Source organism: Lactuca saligna, chromosome 1, assembly GCF_052625555.1.
Source record: "Lactuca saligna cultivar CGN05327 chromosome 1, ASM5262555v1, whole genome shotgun sequence".
Classification (NCBI taxonomy): domain Eukaryota; kingdom Viridiplantae; phylum Streptophyta; class Magnoliopsida; order Asterales; family Asteraceae; genus Lactuca; species Lactuca saligna.
The window spans coordinates 59388612-59411703 of record NC_136417.1 but is presented as its reverse complement, the minus strand read 5'-3'; the positions used below and the strand labels follow the sequence as shown (position 1 = coordinate 59411703).

General features: G+C 36.6%; 3 protein-coding genes and 1 long non-coding RNA gene across 5 annotated transcripts; 1 reads left to right on the top strand and 3 right to left on the bottom strand.

Annotated features, from left to right (window-relative positions):
• Positions 1-163: 163 nt before the first annotated feature.
• On the bottom strand, positions 164-5023 carry LOC145006888 (uncharacterized). The gene is made up of 8 exons (XM_078965913.1): positions 5009-5023; positions 4864-4936; positions 4544-4792; positions 4363-4434; positions 3582-4252; positions 3223-3463; positions 276-3139; positions 164-169 (listed from the first exon to the last, which is right to left on the bottom strand). The coding sequence occupies exons 1-8, from the start codon at positions 5021-5023 to the stop codon at positions 164-166; spliced, it is 4191 nt and encodes a 1396-aa protein (XP_078822039.1).
• A 2036-nt stretch (positions 5024-7059) lies between these two features.
• On the bottom strand, positions 7060-7857 carry LOC145006884 (uncharacterized). Its single transcript, XM_078965908.1, has 4 exons — positions 7731-7857; positions 7582-7657; positions 7356-7480; positions 7060-7248 (listed from the first exon to the last, which is right to left on the bottom strand). Exons 1-4 carry the CDS (start codon positions 7855-7857, stop codon positions 7163-7165), a joined length of 414 nt encoding a protein of 137 aa, XP_078822034.1. The 3' UTR covers positions 7060-7162.
• Positions 7858-8344: 487 nt separating this feature from the next.
• On the top strand, positions 8345-9667 carry LOC144998568 (uncharacterized). 2 transcript variants are annotated; one of them, XM_078958317.1, is made up of 3 exons: positions 8345-8822; positions 8942-9228; positions 9340-9667. In XM_078958317.1, exons 1-3 carry the CDS (start codon positions 8769-8771, stop codon positions 9410-9412), a joined length of 414 nt encoding a protein of 137 aa, XP_078814443.1. In that variant the 5' UTR covers positions 8345-8768; the 3' UTR covers positions 9413-9667. The 2 variants fall into 2 exon arrangements, with proteins under 2 accessions (XP_078814443.1, XP_078814449.1); XM_078958323.1 differs by having other exon boundaries at positions 8896-9228; positions 9340-9664.
• Positions 9668-11013: 1346 nt separating this feature from the next.
• LOC144998563 (uncharacterized) lies at positions 11014-11981 on the bottom strand. The gene is made up of 2 exons (XR_013660367.1): positions 11870-11981; positions 11014-11232 (listed from the first exon to the last, which is right to left on the bottom strand). It is a non-coding gene; the product is annotated as an uncharacterized LOC144998563 (long non-coding RNA).
• Between the last annotated feature and the right edge of the window lie 11111 nt (positions 11982-23092).

The window sequence follows — 23092 nt, the reverse complement described above, 5'->3', positions numbered from 1 at the left end:
ACATATGGAATTGTTTGTCCCTGAGCTTTATTGATTGTCATTGCAAAGCACAATCGAATAGGAAACTGTTTCCTCTTTAGCTTGAATGGGAACATATCATCATCAGATGGACATAAAGGAATCTTAGGCAAAAATATCCTTGTTCCTGCATGTTGACCAACAGCTATTTCTGCATCAATAACATTTTGCTGAAAGCTTCTACATATCAATCGGGTGCCATTACACAACCCATTTGCTGGGTCAATATTCCGTAACAGTATTATCGGACATCCAACTTTTAATCGAAGGTAATGCGGAGGTAAACCACTAACACTGATCGAGTTTAAGAATTCCAACGGATAGAAGCCATTTTTATCATCTATGGCTTCATCGACACTATAGTAAATTCTCTCTTCTCCTTGAAATCGATCGATCATGTAATCGTTAATCGCATCGACACTATCATTTTTTGTAGATAATATTGCCCGCGATATGATATAATCTGATTCAGACCTATTAAATTCCAATGAGGGAAACACTGCATCAATCAAAGAATCTAATGATTTTTCTTTATCAGTGTATGGAATGACCATATCATCAGGGATGCGAATAAAACTTCCGTCCACTGTTTCTTCAACACCATCACCAACCCGTAATAGAAAGTTTGAGAACCATGGATCAGTAAGTGCTCTCATATTTATTGTTAACCGCAACTTTATAATCGAAGACCAAAGAGGCGACATTCGTAGGCTAGAGTCTACAATTTGTGCTCGTGTCCCACGTCTTACGACTGGCAATACTTGTCTAAAATCGCCTCCCAGAACCATTATCTTTCCACCAAAAGGGAGTGCCACCCCAGTGATATCTTGCATTGTCCGATCAAACGCCTCCACCACCTGTCGCTTTGCCATCGATGCCTCATCCCATATGATTATTTTTGCAAGCCGAAGTAGTTGAGCGGTACCGCTTTGTTTTTGGATTCTACAGAATGAGTTATTATCTGGAGTTAGAGGAAGTTTGAAACGCGAGTGAGCTGTTCTCCCCCCAGGCATGTTATTAGCCGCAACACCCGATGAAGCTGTGGCGAGTGCAATATGACCAAGTTTGCGTATATTAGCAAGTAAAGCTTTGTACAGATATGTTTTTCCTGTTCCGCCAGGACCATCTATGAAGAACACTCCTGTACAATCAGTACACACATGCCTCATGATCTCATCATATGCATATTTTTGTTCAGGATTGAGAAACTCTTTGGCACGCAAATGGTCATCTTCCACAATTATAGAGCATTCTTCTTGTACCTCTCGAAAAACTCCAGACTGAAAATTCAAATCGGTGTTTACAGTCGGGAGATCAAAGTTATCAAGCTTGTTACCCATAGACTGTAGGAATACGCTTATGTCTGTAAGGACCATATTTTGTACTCGATTGACATTATCGTATTGTCTACTATAATCTTCGGAGAGAGAATTGTAGTGGGAATTCCATATCTTGCGAACATCTCCAGGATCACAAAAAACTAATATCGTTGCAAACAACCTTCTGAGAGCATTTGGAAACTGAAACAAGGAGGCCTCTACAAGACACTGCGATAAACTATCATCTGTCTCTATTAACCCTCTTTCAAGAGCCGCTTTTCGAAATGTGGGATGTCTTACGTTATCGACTGTGTACAGATCTTCAAAACATGTAGGACCCCTAACATGACATAATAACACACGTAGATAGTATCGCTCACCTTCAGCAGGATTTGCAGAAACCAAACGACCAACTGCTCGTGATACTTTTCGAGGATTCCATAGACGCGATTCTTTATTCCATGTGAAGTGTTTGGGAAAATCTTTGTATAAATATTCTCTTGCATTAACGTTATCTTTATTCATCTTGAAAAATGCAGTCAACATTGATCTCTTATCTTTCTCCCTCTCAACAACTGATTTCATTGCATCATCATCAGTGAACCTAACCAACTGTTGGTTTGGAAGATGCAATTGCAAAGTGATCACATTAGGGTGGATTTGATTAAGAGAAAAGCTAAAAATTCGCCATACTGCTTCTGGAGCGGAGACGTATCGTGCATCCTGAAAACGTTTTATCTTATTGATAACAACAGGTTGTGCATCTGGATCAATATGGATAACTTGCTTGTCATGACCCTTGTAAATATACTTAAAGATGTATTTCACTGATGTTATACTCGAGCAAACCTCAACATTTAGATGGCAGTTGAACATCATCAACAACTTTGGGTTATATGGGACAACCCATCTATTATCCATCATAATACCTTGTTTATTCACAGCAATTCCATTATCTCTCCTTCGATAAACCGGATATGTGTCCTTTCCTTGTGTTGTGGCTTCGTTGAATTGTCGAGGGTATCTAAAACGACAGGTTGGTGGATCACCTTGCATACAAGAACATTTTTTGTTTAATGTACCACAAGGACCATGTATCATGTGTGATTTGACCAGATCGTGTAGTATAGGATACTTTGTCGGGTTTGGAATTTCGGCACACACATACTTGTCATAATGGTCTGTATTGGTGAGCTTCCATTCAGGTTTCATTATTAAGAGAAAATGAGCATGTGGTAAACCACGTTTCTGGAACTCTATTACATAAACATATGCACTCACCACACCAAGGACGTGCCTCTTCAAGAGTTGTTCCTTAAGGTCATGTAACTTAGCACGAAAAACTCTTGCAACCAGATCTAGTCTATCTTGTGCTGTTTGAAAATGAAGTAACTCATTTTGGATTTCAGGCCAATTCGGATTGCACGTTATTGTAAGGAATATATCAGGTTTCCCTCCATCTTGAACTAAAGCCATAGCATCGAGAAATCGTCGTCGCATGTCACGAGGACCTCCGATGAAACTTGCTGGCAAAACAACACGTTGCCCAATCATACTTGCTTGTACCTCACCGGCATTGACACAATCCACAACACCTTGGTATAACTCCGCTCTTATTGTAGATTGGTTTTTTCTACAAAATTCCAAACGCGAAGTCTCAATCTTGATGTAGATATCTACCACAAATTGTTGTAATAATCTCCCTCCTAACATAATTACGTTCAAGTTTGATCGAATCTGCAACTTGTAACAGTAGTACTCCCGCATAGTTACAGTTTTCCTACCCGTTCTTATATCAGTCTCTACATAATGATTAAATTGAATAAATTATATCAATTTTTACATTTGTAAAATTTAACAATATTAAAATTGTGGCTATGCGTACCTTCTAGATCTTCATCGAAGATTTGGTCGTCATTAACCATCTCATTGAATGAAACCCCTTGCCTTAGTATGTTAGAATGCCATCCAGGCTCACCATTTGGAAAGAATAAAGGATAACACAATGGGTCATAACATCCCCAATAAGATTGAATTGTTTTTGGTTTGTCGGACCTTCCATATACTATAATACTTCTTTTATATGCGGTTATGTTGTCATTGCCTTCAATCCAAATACCAGCAACCTGTGAAATTATACAATAGAAAAAATATGATTAAAACTGGTACGTAATTTGCATAGTTATATTTAATACATGAAACATCTTTTTTCTCAAAAACATATGTACATAATTAATTTCAAACCTCGGATGTGGTTGGCCGGTTGTACACCCTTTGGTCTAGTTCTACTGATGCATTTAAAGTGATTCTGTAATTGTCGAGCGGTCCTAGATCAGCAAGGCTACGAAATATTGCAACGTATGGGTTTGTAGCAAGAACGCGAGTCAAAATTTCAACAATTGGTTTAGCAAGATTCTTCCATTCGAGTCTATTTGACATCTCAGCTTCAACATCGTAAAAATACAATTGTAAGAACTTAGGTTCATCCTTTTTCCTTGGAACTAACTGATCGATTCTATGGTATATCCCTCCATTCACACAAAAAGTGTATACCCCAGATGTCATATTGGCCATCGATTCATCCACTTCTACGCCCATTGATGCAAATGAATAGTTGGTGTTGTATGCACGTATATTCTTTCTAAACAATTTGCCTAATTTTGTTTCTGAGGTGAAAAGATTGTGTAATTCGTCAGGAATAGATGAGTCTGCCAACTTTGTCTTTCCACTCATGCAACAAAAGCCAGCAGATTCAAATTGTAGTCGTTTTGCCCCACAATAACTACATATATCATTGAACTTCACCACACGATGTTTTTTACGGATACCGGCGAAAACAAAACTATATGGATCATCCGAGATGCTACCATTTTGTACTGATGGAGTGACATTGCCATGGATACAACCTTGTGGATCTGTAGACATTTTATTCATTAGTTAAATGTAATATAAATAAAATTAAAATAATTACACATAATTATTAGCCAATATATATGATATTTTTCGGTAAAAATCAAATACTGACCTATTGATGTTGAAATTTGAGTTATCAATTCATCGCGTGGAGGTAGTATTACGTCAGGCTGACTTTGAATACCTACGTATAAACAAAAATTTCTCATTAAGAATGTAAATTATGAAAGATTATGGTTAAATGTAATGTTGTACTACTTAGATTGTAATATGATAACTTCAGACATAGTTACCTGGTTTTGTTATGGTTGGTTCCGTCTGACGTTGATAAGGGTTTCTATTATAAATCAACTTTTTTTGACCAAAATCCATTACACATGTAGGAGATGCATTGGTAATATCCACCAGATTCCTATTTACTGTTGGCACATTTGACAAAAATGTTGCGTTTTGACTATTTCCTTCCCCATTAGCTATTCGTCTCATTTTGTTTTTCTCCTTTCGTCGTTCGTAACATGCCTTATTATATGCTTTTCGTTTTTCTGCAATATTTTTTTAAATGAATAATGTATAACGATGATATACTAATAATGATTGTAAATATGTGATATACCTTTTGTATTTTCTGCATCAATTTGGATAACATTATTATGTTTATTTTCTTTACCGTCAAACCTCATTGCAAACTGTAAAACACACAAAAAAATGTATACTTTATTTTATACATAACAAATCAAAAAGTATGATTATTCAAATACGAAATTTATTACCATTTGTTTTTGTTATAATAGTTTACATCAAAACCAGATTTTATTTATGTGTTTCTGGTAATGTGAATGGTCTATAAGGAGATGATGCTTGAGTTGCCGACATATATTGGTTTGATGATACTTCTTTTCTTAGGTGAAGCTAGTTACTTTGAAACACGTTGCATCTAACTAAAAAAATACTATAAATAGTAGACTTTTTCATCATATAGTACTTGAATAAGAGATAATTTAAAGTTAAATACACATACCTGTTTGATTTTGATGAATCCGATAGAGCAGATGGTTTTTGTGAAGCCGATAGAATATATGTAGTTTATGCATGTACAAAGGAACACAAAGTGAGTGTGAATGGTGTATAATCGAGAAAGTAAAAATCGTAAATAGTAAACATACGCAGTAGCAGACTGTAGAACCGATGAAGCCTTCTTATATGTTAAATTATAATTATAGAATATGTTTGCAATTGGCGCCTATGGTTCATCTACTGCGCAAATATCTCTCTCTCTCTCTCTCTCTCTCTCTCTCTCTATATGTATATATATATATATATATAGGTTAAAAGTTTGTTATGAAAGGATTACATATAGTTCATACTTATGTGTATATTTATAATAAAATTTGAAAATTCGTAATCCATTTTGATTTACTTTTATCTTATTAGTTGAAAAGTATTCAAAATTATACCGGGAAACAAAATAAGATTTTTTGTTTTGAATTGGTTTTACATGTAATTCAATTTTAATTATTATTTTTGTAGATTCTTAAAAAAAAAAAAATAGGAATTGCATGAATTGAGTTCGCATTTGGTTTTGTGGGTCAAAACAGTTCGCATAAGAAGTTCACGATTTGTTTGAGGTTAATTGATTTTGATTTCGCAAGCTTGGAGTCGGAGATCTGGATTGTGTTCGCATCTATGGAATGCGAGGAGAATTTAATGGTGATATTCAGTTCGCATTTGGTGACACAAGTACGTGGTTGATGATTTTTGGTTGGTTCGCATTTGAAATCAGTGGGTTTCGCATTTGGGTTCGTATCTGGGTTTCTCAAACAACTGAAATGCGAATATGAGACAACTGATTAATTTCTCAGTTAATGCGATGAAATGCGAATGAACTCAAAGACGGATGGATGCAAGATGCGAAGAACTTGAATGAAAATGCGAAGTTTTTAATGTATAAATGCGAATTGGGGAAGAAAGCTAAGAGTTTCGCATTTGGCCCCTGATCTTTTCAAGAAATAATATAAGTGGTCCAACTACAGGGATGCGAAATGAAAATTCTGCACTTGTCTTTTTATGACCCCATTTTGCGAAGTTGGACCACTTATATTATTTCTTGAAAAGATCAGGTGCCAAATGCGAAACTCTAACTTTCTTCCCCAATTCGCATTTATACATTAAAAACTTCGCATTTTCATTCAAATTCTTCGCATCTTGCATCCATCCGTCTTTGAGTTCATTCGCATTTCATCGCATTAACTGAGAAATTAATCAGTTGTCTCATATTCGCATTTCAGTTGTTTGAGAAACCCAGATACGAACCCAAATGCGAAACCCACTGATTTCAAATGCGAACCAACCAAAAATCATCAACCACGTACTTGTGTCACCAAATGCGAACTGAATATCACCATTAAATTCTCCTCGCATTCCATAGATGCGAACACAATCCAGATCTCCGACTCCAAGCTTGCGAAATCAAAATCAATTAACCTCAAACAAATCGTGAACTTCTTATGCGAACTGTTTTGACCCACAAAACCAAATGCGAACTCAATTGATGTCATATGCGAACTGATTTCATATATGCGAACACAATTGATTTCATATGCGAATCCACATCCATCGATATGAAACCAATACCAGTTACAAGCAATTATATATATATATATATATATATATATATATATATATATATATATATATATATATATATATATATATATATATATAGTAAGTCAAAAAGAAAATAAAAACACCACATTCACGAATGAAAAGTTAACAAATTAACAAAACCAATAATAAAACTTAAAACTGATAAAAGATATAATGTGGTAAAACCATATGTGTTAAAAGTTCCACAACTGAATTGAAAACACGGGAATTAAAAAAGTTTTCAAGAAAATCTTTTTCTAATACTCTCATCAATATCTAGCTCTAATCCTATCAGCTTCATACATTTGTGGTTCAACATCAAAGTCGGTTAAAACAGTAGAAACCAATAAATTACCTGCAAAAACATGAAACATGTGGCATAAAATTTAATAATATGTATTTACAATTTGGAATATGTTGATATTAATATAAATTATATACTGATCATATTTTTTAACTGACCCAAATTGTTGTGGACCAGCTTCATGCAAGAAACATAGAGTATGGATTTGTTGTATGTTGCAACAATAACCTTAATCATAAGGTTTGCTGGTACGTTATACAACAATAACTTTGTTACGTTCCCCCTATTAAAAGGTAATGCTGTTTAAACTCTTATAATGAATGATAATAAATTTAATAAAAAACTATGTTGTTTTAAGTGTTTTTTGAATACATATATACTTACGTCTCATCTTGGAGAATTAACTCAAATGATCGCAGCTGTCTGATTCGATTTCCCCATACTATTCTTCCAACCACATCTAAAAAACATATTTTCTTGTTAAATTTATAGTAGATGATATAAAAATGATTAAAGAAAAGATATAAATATACCAACAAGCCTTCTTTTATTTGTATGATCTTGTGCAACAGTTGTGACAGTAGACACAATTGGATAAAGTGGATATCCACTGGCAAAATCGCTTGCTAACTGAGTAAAATTTGTGGCATGGTTTATCATTATCGCCTTATCACTGGTGCAGATTTTGTACTGTTGGTACATTGGATTGTCCAAATGGTATTCATCAACTTGGAAATGTTGCACAGAGAATACATTTCCTTTCAGATTCATGTTTCGATATCCGGGCACTAAATGGCGAGGTATGATTGCTAATATTTTTTCTCTCTGGTGTAAATAACAAAATGGTAATGGTATTATTTACAAAATTAAACTTTTAATAGAAGTTGAATATTTTAATTGGAAAAAAACCTTACCTGGCGATCTATCATCCACAAGAGCATCCTGTTGTTTTCCATGTCCTCCCAAACATACAATACTCTAACACTTGTAATGTTCCACCATTCATATATTTGCCCCAAAGCAGAAAATTCATTAACAGTAGTATGATAAATATCCATTTCAACTGAAAAACACTTCAGTTAATAATTGCTATACTTGATGGTTTTTCTAATACATATTGCTTGTACTATGAAATAAAGTAAAAGTTCAATACCTGTTTGATTCTGATATAGCATATAGAACAGATGGTTTTATGAAATCAATGGAACAAATGGTTTGATGGTAAAGTATGGAAGCAAGATTCGTAATCTTAAATACGTATATATGTACAGATTACAAAACATGTTTGTTATTAATGGATGAGATAGATTTAATGTATATCATCAGTTTTTTTTTTTAAATGACAATTTAAAAAATCCTAATCAGTTTGGATAGAATTTGAAGTGCTTATCTGATAAGCACTATGATAATTTCGAAGTTAGTGTTATCTTTTTCTAATTAATAATGATATAAACTGTAAAGATAATTTCGAAATTAATATGTTGACTAACATTGATCCTTAAAATTTGGGATATGAATGGTTTTGAGCGGGAAAATATTGACACCTGGGTAACCCTCTACAATAAATACCTATGTTTGCTTCTCTGAAATTCGATAATGACTTGATTCTTCCACCTGGGAAGAAGGTATGTTCACATATTTTTTGTTTTCTCTTTTGATTTAATTGTTACGTTGTAACTAATACTACTTTTGATATAGAAAAACGGCCATAATGTCGAACTCAAGTAGCATTGTAAATAAGCAGGAATGTGATCAAATCATCCTTCAACTTTGTATGCATGAGAAACATGAGAAAGAAAAGAAAAGGGAATGGGCATTGCTAAATTGGAATTGGGATGAGGTTATTGATATTCTAAGTTCTGAAGATGAAAAGCTGGATGATGAAGCTGTGGAAAAGTCTGACACATTAGATTCAACAAAACCAAAAACTTTGTCACCACCACTGAAGAGACCCCGTGTCAAAGTTCAAAGCCGAAACAGATGTTATAGGCTTCGTGATGAAGAAGATGGTGAATTTCCTGTTGATGTCGGGTAAGATCATTTGTACTTTGTTTTACAAACGATCATGAAAAACTGTTTTTTTTTTATATATTTCAAGGATCAAGAAACTTATGAATGCCTTAAATTTTATTTTTTTGTCAGGAGTGGTTTGATTACTGTTGCAGCTGAAAACCAGCCATCTCAGGATGATGAAGATGCAGTTGTTAACACCTAAGTTTTTTTAGTAGATTTATTTGATGTTGGAATTTTTATGGTTGTCTTTTTTTTGGATTGTTTCAAATAAGTAACATGTTTTTATGGTGTTGTTTTTCCTTTGCTATTACATTATTATTTTCTGGGGTATAAATGCATGCCTTGTTTTTATGTCTTTTAAAAGGCAACCAATGTCACACAATCCATAGGTATTTATTGTAGAGGGTTACCCAGGTGTCAATATTTTCCCGCTCAAAACCATTCATATCCCAAATTTTAAGGATCAATGTTAGTCAACATATTAATTTCGAAATTATCTTTACAGTTTATATCATTATTAATTAGAAAAAGATAACACTAACTTCGAAATTATCATAGTGCTTATCAGATAAGCACTTCAAATTCTATCCAAACTGATTAGGATTTTTTAAATTGTCATTTAAAAAAAAAACTGATGATATACATTAAATCTATCTCATCCATTAATAACAAACATGTTTTGTAATCTGATTAAATGTCACACATATGACATTTAATCAGAAAATCGATCATTCTTCAAATATGACATTTAATCAGAAAATCGATCTAAAAATGAGACATTTGGTGTTTATCGATTTTTCAGGGTCGACGGGTTGTATGAAAAGCGAAGGCTGAGTAATTGAAAATTAGAGGATCGATGGTTGCTACTAATTGCTTGTAACTGGTATTGGTTTCATATCGATGGATGTGGATTCGCATATGAAATCAATTGTGTTCGCATATATGAAATCAGTTCACATATGACATCAATTGAGTTCGCATTTGGTTTTGTGGGTCAAAACAGTTCGCATAAGAAGTTCACGATTTGTTTGAGGTTAATTGATTTTGATTTCGCAAGCTTGGAGTCGGAGATCTGGATTGTGTTCGCATCTATAGAATGCGAGGAGAATTTAATGGTGATATTCAGTTCGCATTTGGTGACACAAGTACGTGGTTGATGATTTTTGGTTGGTTCGCATTTGAAATCAGTGGGTTTCGCATTTGGGTTCGTATCTGGGTTTCTCAAACAACTGAAATGCGAATATGAGACAACTGATTAATTTCTCAGTTAATGCGATGAAATGCGAATGAACTCAAAGACGGATGGATGCAAGATGCGAAGAATTTGAATGAAAATGCGAAGTTTTTAATGTATAAATGCGAATGAACTCAAAGACGGAAGAAAGTTTTTAATCTTAAATGAAATCATAGTTTCCTAATAAATTAATTAACAAAATACTTAACCCGAAAACAAAATCGAAAACCAAAATATAACCACATAACGTGAACCCACCAAACCAATTACGAATGTCAAAGAAAGACACATGAGAATTAACAAAAAAAAAAAAAAACTTTCATTCACAAATGGTATAATGCATAAATAAAGCTTATTTTTTTCATTTACATAGAAAATATTAAGAACAAAACACTCCCATGTTCTTGTACATGATACATACAAAACAAAGAAGAAACTATTATTCATATGGTACCTTCAAATATAAGAATGATACAATAGTCAAATATGTATATGATAAAATTTGAAACAAATCAATCCAAATTCACAAAATTTTGTCAGTTAAATTTTTTTTGTTGTCTGACAATAAATGAAACCAAAAACTTATGCATTGCAATTTTCAAAAACAAAACTTACAAATGGGTTTACCCCAAACAATAACAAAAACTTACATATTGCAACTTTAAAGAAAAAACTAAACATTCAACTACAAGAGCTCTAAAAACCCAACAAGAAGATCATATTCAGATCTTAAGAAGCTTACCCACGATTTCTTTGAGATGTTGGTTTATATCAATCCATTTCAAGTCCTGTAAAACACACATAAACACAAAGTTAGACATACGCATAGATACAGGACGATGGTCAGCAGCACCGGAATTTTAGAAGGATGCATAGAGGAAACTAATATGTGGAAGCTATGAGGTAGCTTTTTGATAGAGAGACAGAAAGGGGAAGTGCAAAGAACGATAACAAAGGTGGTGGGTTTAGCAAGCAAAGATAGCCATGGAAGGAGAAAAAAGGTAGTGTCTCGCAACAACAATGATCTAGGAATTTTTATAAACAACTAATTGACTCTTGGTGATTTGCAAGATAAACATAGACTCATACAAACACACACAACCAAATTGAGAAACGATAAGGAAAGAAAGTAATACCTTGAACTAAACAAATTAACAAGCTCTCTAGTTGCTTATTTCTTTAAGAACATCAAACTAACTATGAAATTTTCAAATATAATAAGAACCTCTATTATCAATTGCAAAGAATACAATATAAAAAAACGATGATATAGTCATAAAGAGAGTAACAACTATCTGACATTTGTGTTAATTTTCTAGTTCTAATGCAATTTCATCTACCGGAAGGACTTAAATGAGAGAACTTGAAACCAACATTTCATGATCAGCTACAATGAGATCAAAATCTACAAAACTAACATCTGACCTGCAAATCCCACACCAATATCCGATATTCAAATGATGGAGTAAAAACCCCAAACCCAATCCCCAAGAAAAAACAAACAATATCTTACCTTCAAACACAGATTCAGATTAACCCATCTGCAATTTTTGGGTTTAATTAAGAATCAGTTCTAAATGAAAACTAAAATCGGAAACTATTAAAGAAAACCAACAGCTAGGGTTTTTCCATTGAATGAAGGAGATAATGTATAAAGAGATTGAAAAGCCGGTTATGGTTGTTGACCGATTAAACTGGCTGAAAGAAGGCCAGATCGGCTTCCTTGAGATAAATAAGGATTTTAACTTGGGGATTAAATAGCTTAGTCAAAATTCATGCATAGGTGATTGTACACTAAGTTTAAAAATTTAGACGATTTCAAATTTAATATTATTTTATTAATGGTTGTTTGTAATATTAGCTTAATCGTTTGTACGTCTTAAAAAAATAATATTATTATATTCAATCTATTTATAGAAATAGTTAGATTTCTTTTATAAGTAGTAAAGATATATATATATATATATATATATATATATATATATATATATATATATATATATATATTAATTTCAGCATTTGAGTTAGATTAATTTCAAGGGAGCAAAATGAAATGCCAACATTCATACATAAATCAAAAGGTTTTAAGGACTATGGTGCATCAAATCATTTGAAGATCATCATATACACAACTATGAGGTGTAACGCATGCTGGAAGGAAGAGCTATTTCAACCACATGTGGCCATCTCTTGTGTATCCTAAACTTATAATCTCATAGACTGTAGTCATATACACTTCTTTCAAGCAATGAATGACATGATACACAACTTATTTTCCTTAATGAGATTCAAAGGCCACGAAGATGACAATAAGATACTAAGCAACGATGCAGTTTGGCCTCTTTGTGATCATCCATATACTCATATCTCACCTTTTAGTTGATTTTAAACTTAATATGTGTTTTTGCTTTCAGTCTAATGAAACCTGTGGATAACAGAGATCCCATAAGGAAAGGTAATCTCATTTTGTTTATCAAAAGCTATTTAAATATGATAGATTCATATATAGATATCCTCACTTTTTCATAATATTATCCTGAAATAAAAAACAAAGTACATTTCTATTATATACAAAGGTTCATTTAGTCGATACTTCCCAAAAAATGCTAGTTCACTTATTTGCTGCAGTTGGTTGGTTTACACCACTAACACTCCAGGACCTCGGGAAGATATATGGCCAGCAACCACAAGACAAAACAGATCTAACTCTGGTGGGCCCTTCGACATCCCTAATAGACCAACTGTAAAACATTCTTCTATGACATTGAGAAATCTGATATTATCACCAATGAAAAGGCTTCAACTCTCTCATACCCAACCTCAATTCTTTACTTAAGTAATGTATTTTTTTGTTTTAATTTAATCGATGATTTAGTTTTTCTTAATATGTGCCATTTGGTTTTAACTTTTAACACTGTTATCTCTGCTTATTTTTATCATTTACATGTTGTAGATAACAATTAAAGAGAGAAGATCAAGCAATTATATAAAATATAGTATTAGGTTAAATAGTAAGGGAAAACCTCTAGAATTGTATGACATTAAATTTTATGCAATGGATTGTAATTTTGTATATGGTATTTTATATATATTTAGGGAAAACCTCTAGAATTGTATGAAATTAAATTTTATGCAATGGATTGTATTTTTGTATATAGTATTTTATTTCTATTCTGAGACATTAAATGCAAATTTAATTTAAAAACTAATAAATATATAAATATATTTCTTTTAAACATTTAAATTTACGATACGCAAAACTGTGTGTCATCTTCATTTATGACATGGCCTTTCTTAATGGGGTTTTAATGATACGCATTGCGTGTCATAAATGCGTGTCGTCTCTTTATGATAGGGCCTTCTTTGATGCGCATTTGCGCTTCGTCTGAGCGTTTTACGACACGCATTGCGCGTCGTAAAAGGTTGTTTTTCTAGTAGTGTTTGTTCACTAGTTCATTTATGTAAACGGGCTTGGCCTTGTCCACCCATCATTTATTAGGGTTATAGTATTTAAGATGCATGCACGCACCGCGTTTTGATAACTTTGGCAATATTCTTGTAACCCTAATCACGCCTCTATAGTAGCAATTCTTAATCGAGTTCTTTTGAGGCTGTGGCTTATAATCATTAAGCATATTCTGAATCATTGTCTTGTTCTTGTTCATAAATTGTTTTGAATCTAATCGGTCTTTCAAGGATTATTATCCTAACAATGCCTACTCGTCGAGTCGGGGCCTTCCGACTCGTCGAGTACAATCTAAATCCCACGTCGTCATAAATGATCTCTACTCGACGAGTTGGAGCTCCTCAACTCGTCGAGTTCAAGCACAATACCTAAAAACTTAAATAAATTAAATGATACCTATAACAGGTGTTACATGATTCCCCACTCGAGCTGGAGATCGTAGATGACCACACCGTCAGCGCTGCACGGGTATATCAGAAGAGTATTCTAAATGTATTCAGGGAGAAATTTCATATCGATTTGGTTCCGATTCCGTTGTGAGGTCTGAAGGTGATTATCGGGATGGATTGGTTGGGGACCAATGGGGTCATGATTGACTTCGAGTATCAGCTGGTGAGAGGTCGAACCCCAAGTGGGGAGAACTAGTTATTCATGGAGAGAGAGCGCCTCGTATGTTCCATCTCTTTTTTCAGCTGCGAGGGCTAGGAGGCTCTTTCAACAGTGTTGTTTTGGGTTCTTGGATTAGGTTTCAGACACATGGGTGGAAGCCACGCCGGAGTTGACCAGTGTTCCGACTGTGCGAGATTTTCCTGACGTATTTCCTAAGGAGCTGTCAGTGGTTCCTTCGAGAGGTAAGTGGAGTTCTGTGTTGATTTAGTGCCTGGTGCGGCTCCGACAGCCAAGGCACCGTATTATCTAGCTCTGCCTGAGATGCATGAGTTGTCTATGCAGCTTCAGGAGCTGCTAGACTGAGGACTCATTCGTTTGAGCAGTTCTTCGTGGGGAGCACCGATCCTTTTTGTGAAAGAGAAGGATGGATCACACATGATGTGTATTGATTATCGGGAGCTGAACAAGATAACAGTAAAAAACCGTTATCCTCTTCCGAGGATATATGATTTGTCGGCCAACTTCCGGGTGCATCGTGGTTTTCCAAGATTAATCTTCTGTCGGGGTATCATCAAATGAGGATTAGGGATGAGGATATACCGAAGACGGCTTTCAGGACCCATTATGGTCACTATGAGTTTGTTTGATGCCATCTGGGCTCACCAATGCTTAAGCGACGTTCATGGATCTCATGAACCAGGTATGTAGACCGATGTTGGATCGATCTGTGATCATTCTCATTGAGGATATTTTGGTCTACTCTAAGACCAAGGAGCAGCACGAGCAACATTTGAGGGAGGTGCTGGAAACCTTGAGGATAGAGAGGCTTTATGCCAAATTCTCCAAATATGATTTGATGGAGGTGCAGTTGTTGGGCCATATTATCAATCAAGAGGGTATTTTTGTTGATCCAGCCAAAATTGAGGTGGTGATGCGTTGGCAGGTTCCAAAGAATGCATCCGAGATTCGGAGTTTCTTGGGTCTAGCAGGGTACTTTCGGAGATTTATTCAGGATTTCTCCAAGATCATTGTACCTTTGAATCGGTTGACCAAGAAGAGTGTGACCTTTCGGTGGGGCCCAGATCAACAATTGGATTTTGAGACTTTGAGATAGAAATTATGCGAGGCCATGATTCTAGCGCTATGCGAGGGATTAGATGACTTTGTAGTGTATTGTGACGCTTCTACTTTGGGTTTAGGAGTTTTTCTGATGCAGGTGGGCATGTGATTGCTTATGCTTCAAGGCAATTGAAGCCCCTTGAGGCGAATTACCCCACTCATGACTTAGAATTTGGTGGCAGTGGTGTTTACCCACACGATTTGGAGACATTACCTATATTGGGTCTGATGCACCATCTTCACTGATCACAAGACTTTGAAGTATTTTATGGATCAGCAAAATCTGAATATGCGGCAGAGGAAATGGCTTGATGTAGTAAAAGATATTGAATGCAAGATTTTGTATCATCCTAGGAAGGCCAACGTGGTGGCGGATGCCTTGAGCCGTAAGGCGGCAAGCACTCTGATCCGAAATGTTTGCTTGAGGATGATGGTGATTTCACCTTTGATGGATATGATCAAGGAGGCTCAGGTGGAGGTATTGAAAAAGGAGAACTGGAAGGTTGAGTAGATTCGGAGACAAATTCCACTATTTTTTTTTTGAGATAGTTAGGGTTTATTGACTCAGTGCGGTAAGATTTGGCATCTGGTATTTGGGGGAGCAAGACAAAAGATCTTGGAAGAGGCGCATAATTCCAAGTTTTCTATCCATCCGGGGGCCACAAAGATGTATCGAGACTGGAGGTTGAGTTATTGGTGGCCCTGCATGAAGCGGGAGGTTGCGTGGTTTGTTGAGTAGTGCTTGACATGCAAAAAGGTCAAAGATGAACATCAAAGACCCCACATCAAGGTTCAAATGCTACCTATCCCCATGTGGAAATGGGAAGAGTTTACTATGGATTTTATCATGAATTTTCCTAGGATAGCGCAGGGTGTGGATTCTATTTGGGTTATTGTGGACAGGTTGACCAAGAGTGCACATTTTATTCCAATTTCCGAGAGTATCTCTGCAGAGAAATTAGCAGATATTTATTGGGAGAGGTGATTAGGCACGGCGTGCCAGTGTTTGTGGTCTCAGACTACGATGCTCGTTCCACCTCCAGGTTCTGGAGGAAGTTTTATGAGGTGCTGGGAACTCAATTGCATTTTAACACTTCTTACCACCCCTATACCGATGGACAGAGTGAACAGATGATTCAGACGCTCAAGGATATGCTTCGGGCCTGTCTATTGGACTTCGGAGGGAACTGGGATACTTACCTCCCACTAGCAGAGTTTTCATACAACAATCATTATGGGAAGCACCGAGGTACTGCTAAAGACCACCGAGTTAATACATCAGGTGCATGACAGGCTGCAAGTCGCACATAACCGTCTGAAAATCTATGCTGACTGGCATAGTTCGGATCGAGTTTTAGGTTGGATATTTCGTTTTACTGAAGGTGTCACCATGGAAAGGTGTCATTCGGTTTCGGAAGAGGGGAAAGCTGGGGCCCCGATTTATTGGTCCGTTCAGGATTTATGCTCGAGTTGGTAGGGTTGCTTATCGATTGGACCTACTGGACGAGCTCAATCAAATCCACACGCCTTTCAGGTGTCTCAGCTTCGTAAGTGTGTTGCTAATGAAGTCACATTCATTTCCTTAGATGATATTCAGGTTGATGAGAGCCTAAATTATACGGAGAAGCGCATTGCTGTTTTGGATAGAAAAATTAAAGTCCGTTGGAAGAAAGAAGTGAAGTTAGTAAATGTGCAATGGCAGCACCGAAGAGGCTCCGAATGGACCTGGGAGCCAGAGGATGAGATGAGAAAGCATTATCCTAACCTTTTTGCATCAGCAGACTTCGAGGACGAAGTCTAGTTCAAGCGAGGGAGATTTGTAATGCATGGTTCAGGTATAAGTTATTCTTTAAAATTTTGAAATATCTGTTGGAACTCGACGAGTTGGGGAGCTCCAACTCGTCCTCTTGAGAAGGATTGTGGCCGCGGGTTTTAATGACCCAACTCGGCGAGTCGGGTTGTCCCAACTTGATGAGTTGGCGACTGGGATGAAATCTTAAATTTAGGGTGTTTCACCTAATTTAATGAACTTTAACCCCCTTGGCTGGCCTCCTTACTAGCCACCCTTGTCCAGGAACACTAGATTCATGTATCCCATTGAAAGTTTGAGTGTGTGATCTTGGAAAGTTGGTTTTGGTCATTTCTTGGAAGGAGCTTTGAAGTTGGAAGTGCCTAGCTTGGAAGGAGGACTTTAGATCCTGAAACTCTTCATCAAAAGCAGCCTTTTGATCTCTTCAATTGAAGTTTTAGCATGATTTTGGGATTTTGGTTGGGATGTCGAAGATGTTGAAGGTTCCAGGGTTTATTATGTAAGATATGACCCCTTCATGACTACTCTTGGCTTAAAGTTGCAAACTTTATTGGTTTCTACGCCCCATTCGTGCAATAAGGCCCTCATTAAGACTTTATTGAGTTCTAGAATGTAGTTCTAGATTTTATTGAGGTAAAGTTGGAAACTTTGCGTTGCTTTCCAACCTTTGGACTCCAGATATGTGTTTTGGGACTATGTTGTGAGAGTTTAAGGTCTTAATGAGTTAAGACCCACTCTAATGAACCTAGGGTTTAAGTTTGGCTCTTTATGGATGGTTCTTGAGGGTAAAGTTGGAAACTTTACCCTTCTAGAGATCATTTGGAAGAGATCTGAGATTAGGAGTCCCTAGATTCGATGGAAGTAGCTTAATGCATAAAGAGGTTGGATTTCTGTCCAACTCGGCGAGTTCATTAGTGAGCTCGACTAGTTGATAGTATTTTTCCTGATCCGTGCAGTTGGTGGAGAACTCGACGAGTTGAAGGATAACTTGGCGAGTTGAGTCAACTCAGGTCGTTGACTTTGACTTTTGACTTTAGTCGTTGACCAAGTTTGACCTATAAGGGTTTTTGGGGCATTTGAGTTGTATCTAAGGACTTGTTTTTGTTTTAGGGTTTATGTAGAGCTAATATTCGGAGTTCAGACCTAGCCGACTATCGTTCAGTATTGAGGTGAGTCTCCTCACCATATCAATGGGTCGAAGACACCAAGGCCGGCCCATGTTATTTAGCTAAAGTGGTTATTTGCGAATGTAATGTGTTATGTATGTATATGAAGACCTTGTGGGGTTCCCATGATAGTTAGTTAAGACCATGTAGGGGTTCCCATGGCAGTTAGTCAAGACCATGTGGGGGTTCCCATGGTAGTTACTTAGGACCATGTGGGGGCTCCCATGACACCTTGAGCAAGATCATGGTGGATTTTCATGGTATCCTTATATGTTTGTATGCATGACTTATGTGGTTTTATATGGGATATGTTATGGGAACTCACTAAGTGTAACGCCCGTAGATCCGGGCTAGTCAATTAGAGACGTTAAGCGTCAAAAATGACTTTTTCATGGAAGATTATTTTGAAGGGATAATCTTAATTAAGTTATATTATATTTTACAAGGTTTCCGTGCATATAAAGAACGCCGAAATCCGAGTTATAACGAAGAAGTTATGACCTGTCGAAGTTTCGCGACAGAACCGGCACGACACAGCGCGACGTAAAAAGTGAATTTACGTTAGAGCAATATTTACCCTTAGAAATCTAAACGAAAGTCGTAGAATATGTTAAACCATGAGCGTGCATAAAAAGAACGCCCAAATCTGACTTCGTATGAGGAAGTTATGATTTTTCGAAGTTTCGGCTTAGCGGTATGCAGCCCGAATGCTCGATTTGAGACCGAGAGGTTTTTAGCCGAAACAATCTAAATGAGAATTGAAGATCTCATTAATTGTAGTAAAACGATAAAAAGATAGGCGAAAACGGACGTCGGATGAAGAAGTTATGATTTTATAACGGAGTTTTCCTGTCCCGGCCTACTAAAAATAAATAATAAAAATAAAGTCAAAATTAGCCAACAGAATCTAAACGAAAGTTGTAGATCGTAGTCTCACCTACGCGGGGATATAAAGATCGTCGAAAACGGAGTTCGTATGAAGAAGATATGAATTTTTGAAGTTTATTTAATAATTTCGATATTAAATTTAAATTAAAATTGGCTGATATTATCCATGGGGGGAGTCAGCGGCCTTATCCCCGTTACGCCCCGCGTAACCAAAAATTACGCCCTGCGTAAATCGCAGATCCAACCCCTATAAAAGGAAGTCGAGTGCAGCCGATTCAGTTGCTCATTTCTTCCCGTTTTCTTGCGTTTTTGCATCGTTTTTCGTGCAAGAAATATCCCGAAGCCCCGGTATCATTCCCGAGCCCCGAAGCAAGTCCCGAGGCCCCGAAGATCCCGAGAAGTGCGATTCCCGAGCCGAAGCTCTGCCCGCGAGGAGTCCGGTTTTTGTAAAGGTCTTCCAGATCTGCCGAAGAATACTACTTCTACAAGTCGTAGTGCTGTCTGATCATCTTCTAATCAGGTGAGTGTGTGGTTACTTTCTTCTAACGCATAATTATTAATTATTTAATATAAAATACGTGTTATGTGTATATTTTGTTGTTATATGCGTGAATGTATATTCACTTTCTTCTATCTCATAGATCTGATTTATTCTCTATGAAATACGTGTTATGTGGGTGTGTCTCATCTGTTATGTGGAATAGGTATTGAATGAGAATGTTATACAGGTTTTAAACTATGTATAAAAATATATATTTTTATCTACTAATATGTTGGTTAGAACATGGGTAGATAGTTGATGTGTGATAAACAGATGAGAGGCCCCGATGTTGTTGTTGTTGATCTAGTTATTCAGCGAGTATGGATTAGACCAAGAGGTTAGTTTTAGATCCGAGAGTATAGATCAGGTAAAGAGATAAAACTTGTTATTAGTCCGGGAGTATGGATTAAGACTAAGTAAATTGTCCCTAGTCCGGGAGTATGGATTGGGTACAGTTATTGATCCGGGAGTATGGATCAGATCAGGATTAGGGTATATGTAATTGTCCTTATTCCGGGAGTATGGATTGGGTACAATTATTGATCCGGGAGTATGGATCATATCAGGAGGTTAGTTTTAGATCCGTGAGTATGGATCAGGTAGTTTTAGATCCGTGAGTATGGATCAGGTGAAAAAGGTTAGTTTTAGATCCGTGAGTAGGGATCAGGTAAAGAGGAAAATTTTAGATACGAGAGTTTAGATCGTGTCGTTGTGAGGATCGATGGGGGTGGGATAAGAGTTGCCTTTATATGGTGAAATTGTACAAGTTTGAATGTTCCATATTTATAAATATATGATATAACATTGTGGGATGAAAACCCTATATGCTCACCAGGCTCCCAAGCCTGACCCACTCAGTTTTCTTTGTATCACAGGTATTAATACGAAGACATATTTCACAGAGAGATTTAAAGGAGATATAAATCAATTGTGTAATTAAATGTAAGTTCTGTTTATGCTTATATGTCTGTATCGGAACATGACATCCCGAGGTTTTATTATTAAATGAAAATACATTCTCTTTGAGAAATGTTTTGATAAGTTATTATCTTATCTTATTTTGGGAACAAATTCTGCAACCATTTTCTTTAAAAGATTACTCTGATTTTATAAAACAAAGCATAAACAAATCGGTCTTTTCTGGCCGTAAAAATGGGGATGTCACAGTTGGTATCAGAGCATTAGTTTAAGCGAACTAGGAATTTGTAGGAAATTTCTAGACTTAAACTTAGAATGCTAAGTAATGATGGTGAGGAGTGTGTCTAAAAAATGTTAGGTAGTACACCTAAATTGAAACAAGCACTAGTTTATTTTAGGAGTGATGCCTAAAAGGACTTTATGTGCTAAATGTTTTGTGTGATAGCTATATTGGTGCTATTATTTGTTCGGATCTAGGGTCTGTTGCCGACCGGATCTGGAAACCTTATGTGTTTAGGATTCTAAGCGTATGTCTACGATATTAGAACTAGCATGTAAACGTTTCGGAGTGATAAGGATGATTTGAATATCTATCGTGAATAAGGATCTAATTTCACCTTATTCGGTGTATAGATCAAAAATGGTGAGAACAAGAAGTGGAGTTGGAAATGCTATTGAAAATAGGAATCAACCACCAGTGATTGAGCAAATACCTGTCATAGCAGCAGCACCTGAGCCAATAACAATGGCCGGTGTACAATTGATGATTCAGACGATGTTGGATCGTCAAATGGATGAAACGAGACGTCTGCTTCAACAGAATCGTGAAGAACTGTTAATTCAAGTGGAAGAGCCCGAAGTGAATGAAGGGCACTCGGAAGGTGGAAACTTTAGTGGATCTGTTGGTCAAGCCAACCCACCGATAGTTAGGCAAAACAACCAGAATGGAAGGAATGATGGAATGGGATGCAAGTATAAGGATTTTCTGACTTGCAAACCATCGACCTTCACTGGAAAGGAAGATCCGATCGGAGTTATGGATTGGATATCAGAAATGGAGCTAGCCTTCATGACTTGTGGCTGCAGAGGCAGGTTGCAGACTATCTATGCAGTGCGTCAGTTCCGAGGTGGAGCCATTCGATGGTGGAACACTCTAGGGAAGATCCTAAGCCCTAACGAGCCACTGCAACTGTCTTGGGCAGAGTTCTTGGTACAATTCAAGCGCAAGTTCTGCTCGGCCCAAAACCTGCTAGAGTTGGAGAACAAATTTTTGATATTGAAGAAAGGCAGCATGTCAGTGGATGAATACACGAATGCCTACACAGACAAGATGGAGTTTGCTTTGCGCATCGTCCCAGACGAACTGACAAAAGTCGACCGGTACGCAAAGGGACTCCCTTGGGAGTATGCGGTGCCAGTGCGTCAGACACCTACTCTAGAGGCAGCTATTTGGGCTGCCAAGTCTGTTGAGAATATGATCAAGGGGAGGACTGACAGTAAGGTTGAAGTTGGCGAGAAGAGAAAGTTAGAAGGAACTTCAGGTTCTAATGAGAAAAGAAAATTTTCGAAGTCTGATTCGAAGAAGCTCGAAGAAGGAGCACAATGGTGTGACAAGTGCAAAAGGAAGCACATTGGGGAATGCTCTAAAGAAATGAACTGCTTCAAATGCGGGAAGACTGGTCATTACGCCAGCAAATGCCCAAACAAAAGAGAAGTCTTCTTTAAGTGTGGTGAAGAAGGACACGTCAAGCAAAACTGCCCAAGAAGAGAAGAGGCTATAAAGCCAAATGCACCACCAAAGCCAAGAGCATTCCACATGATCCTCGACGAAGCAGAAAACAATACGAGGATTCAAGGATGAAGACTTCATGTCAATATATAAAGTATGTATCAGGAAGTGTAGCCTACTAGAGGCGTAGTATAGGGTAAACTTGAACTTTTGTGTAATCGTTTCAAGGAATTAATATAAACCCTAGTTTTGCTAACTGATGTGTTGAATGATTGCCTGATTTTCTTGTATGGTGACTTGGTTGACTGCGGGACAATACTTGGGACGAGTATGAGTAGGTGTGAAAGGTAGTAGATGCATATACTACCGGAAGCACAGGACTCGCACTTGGATCAGGGAAAG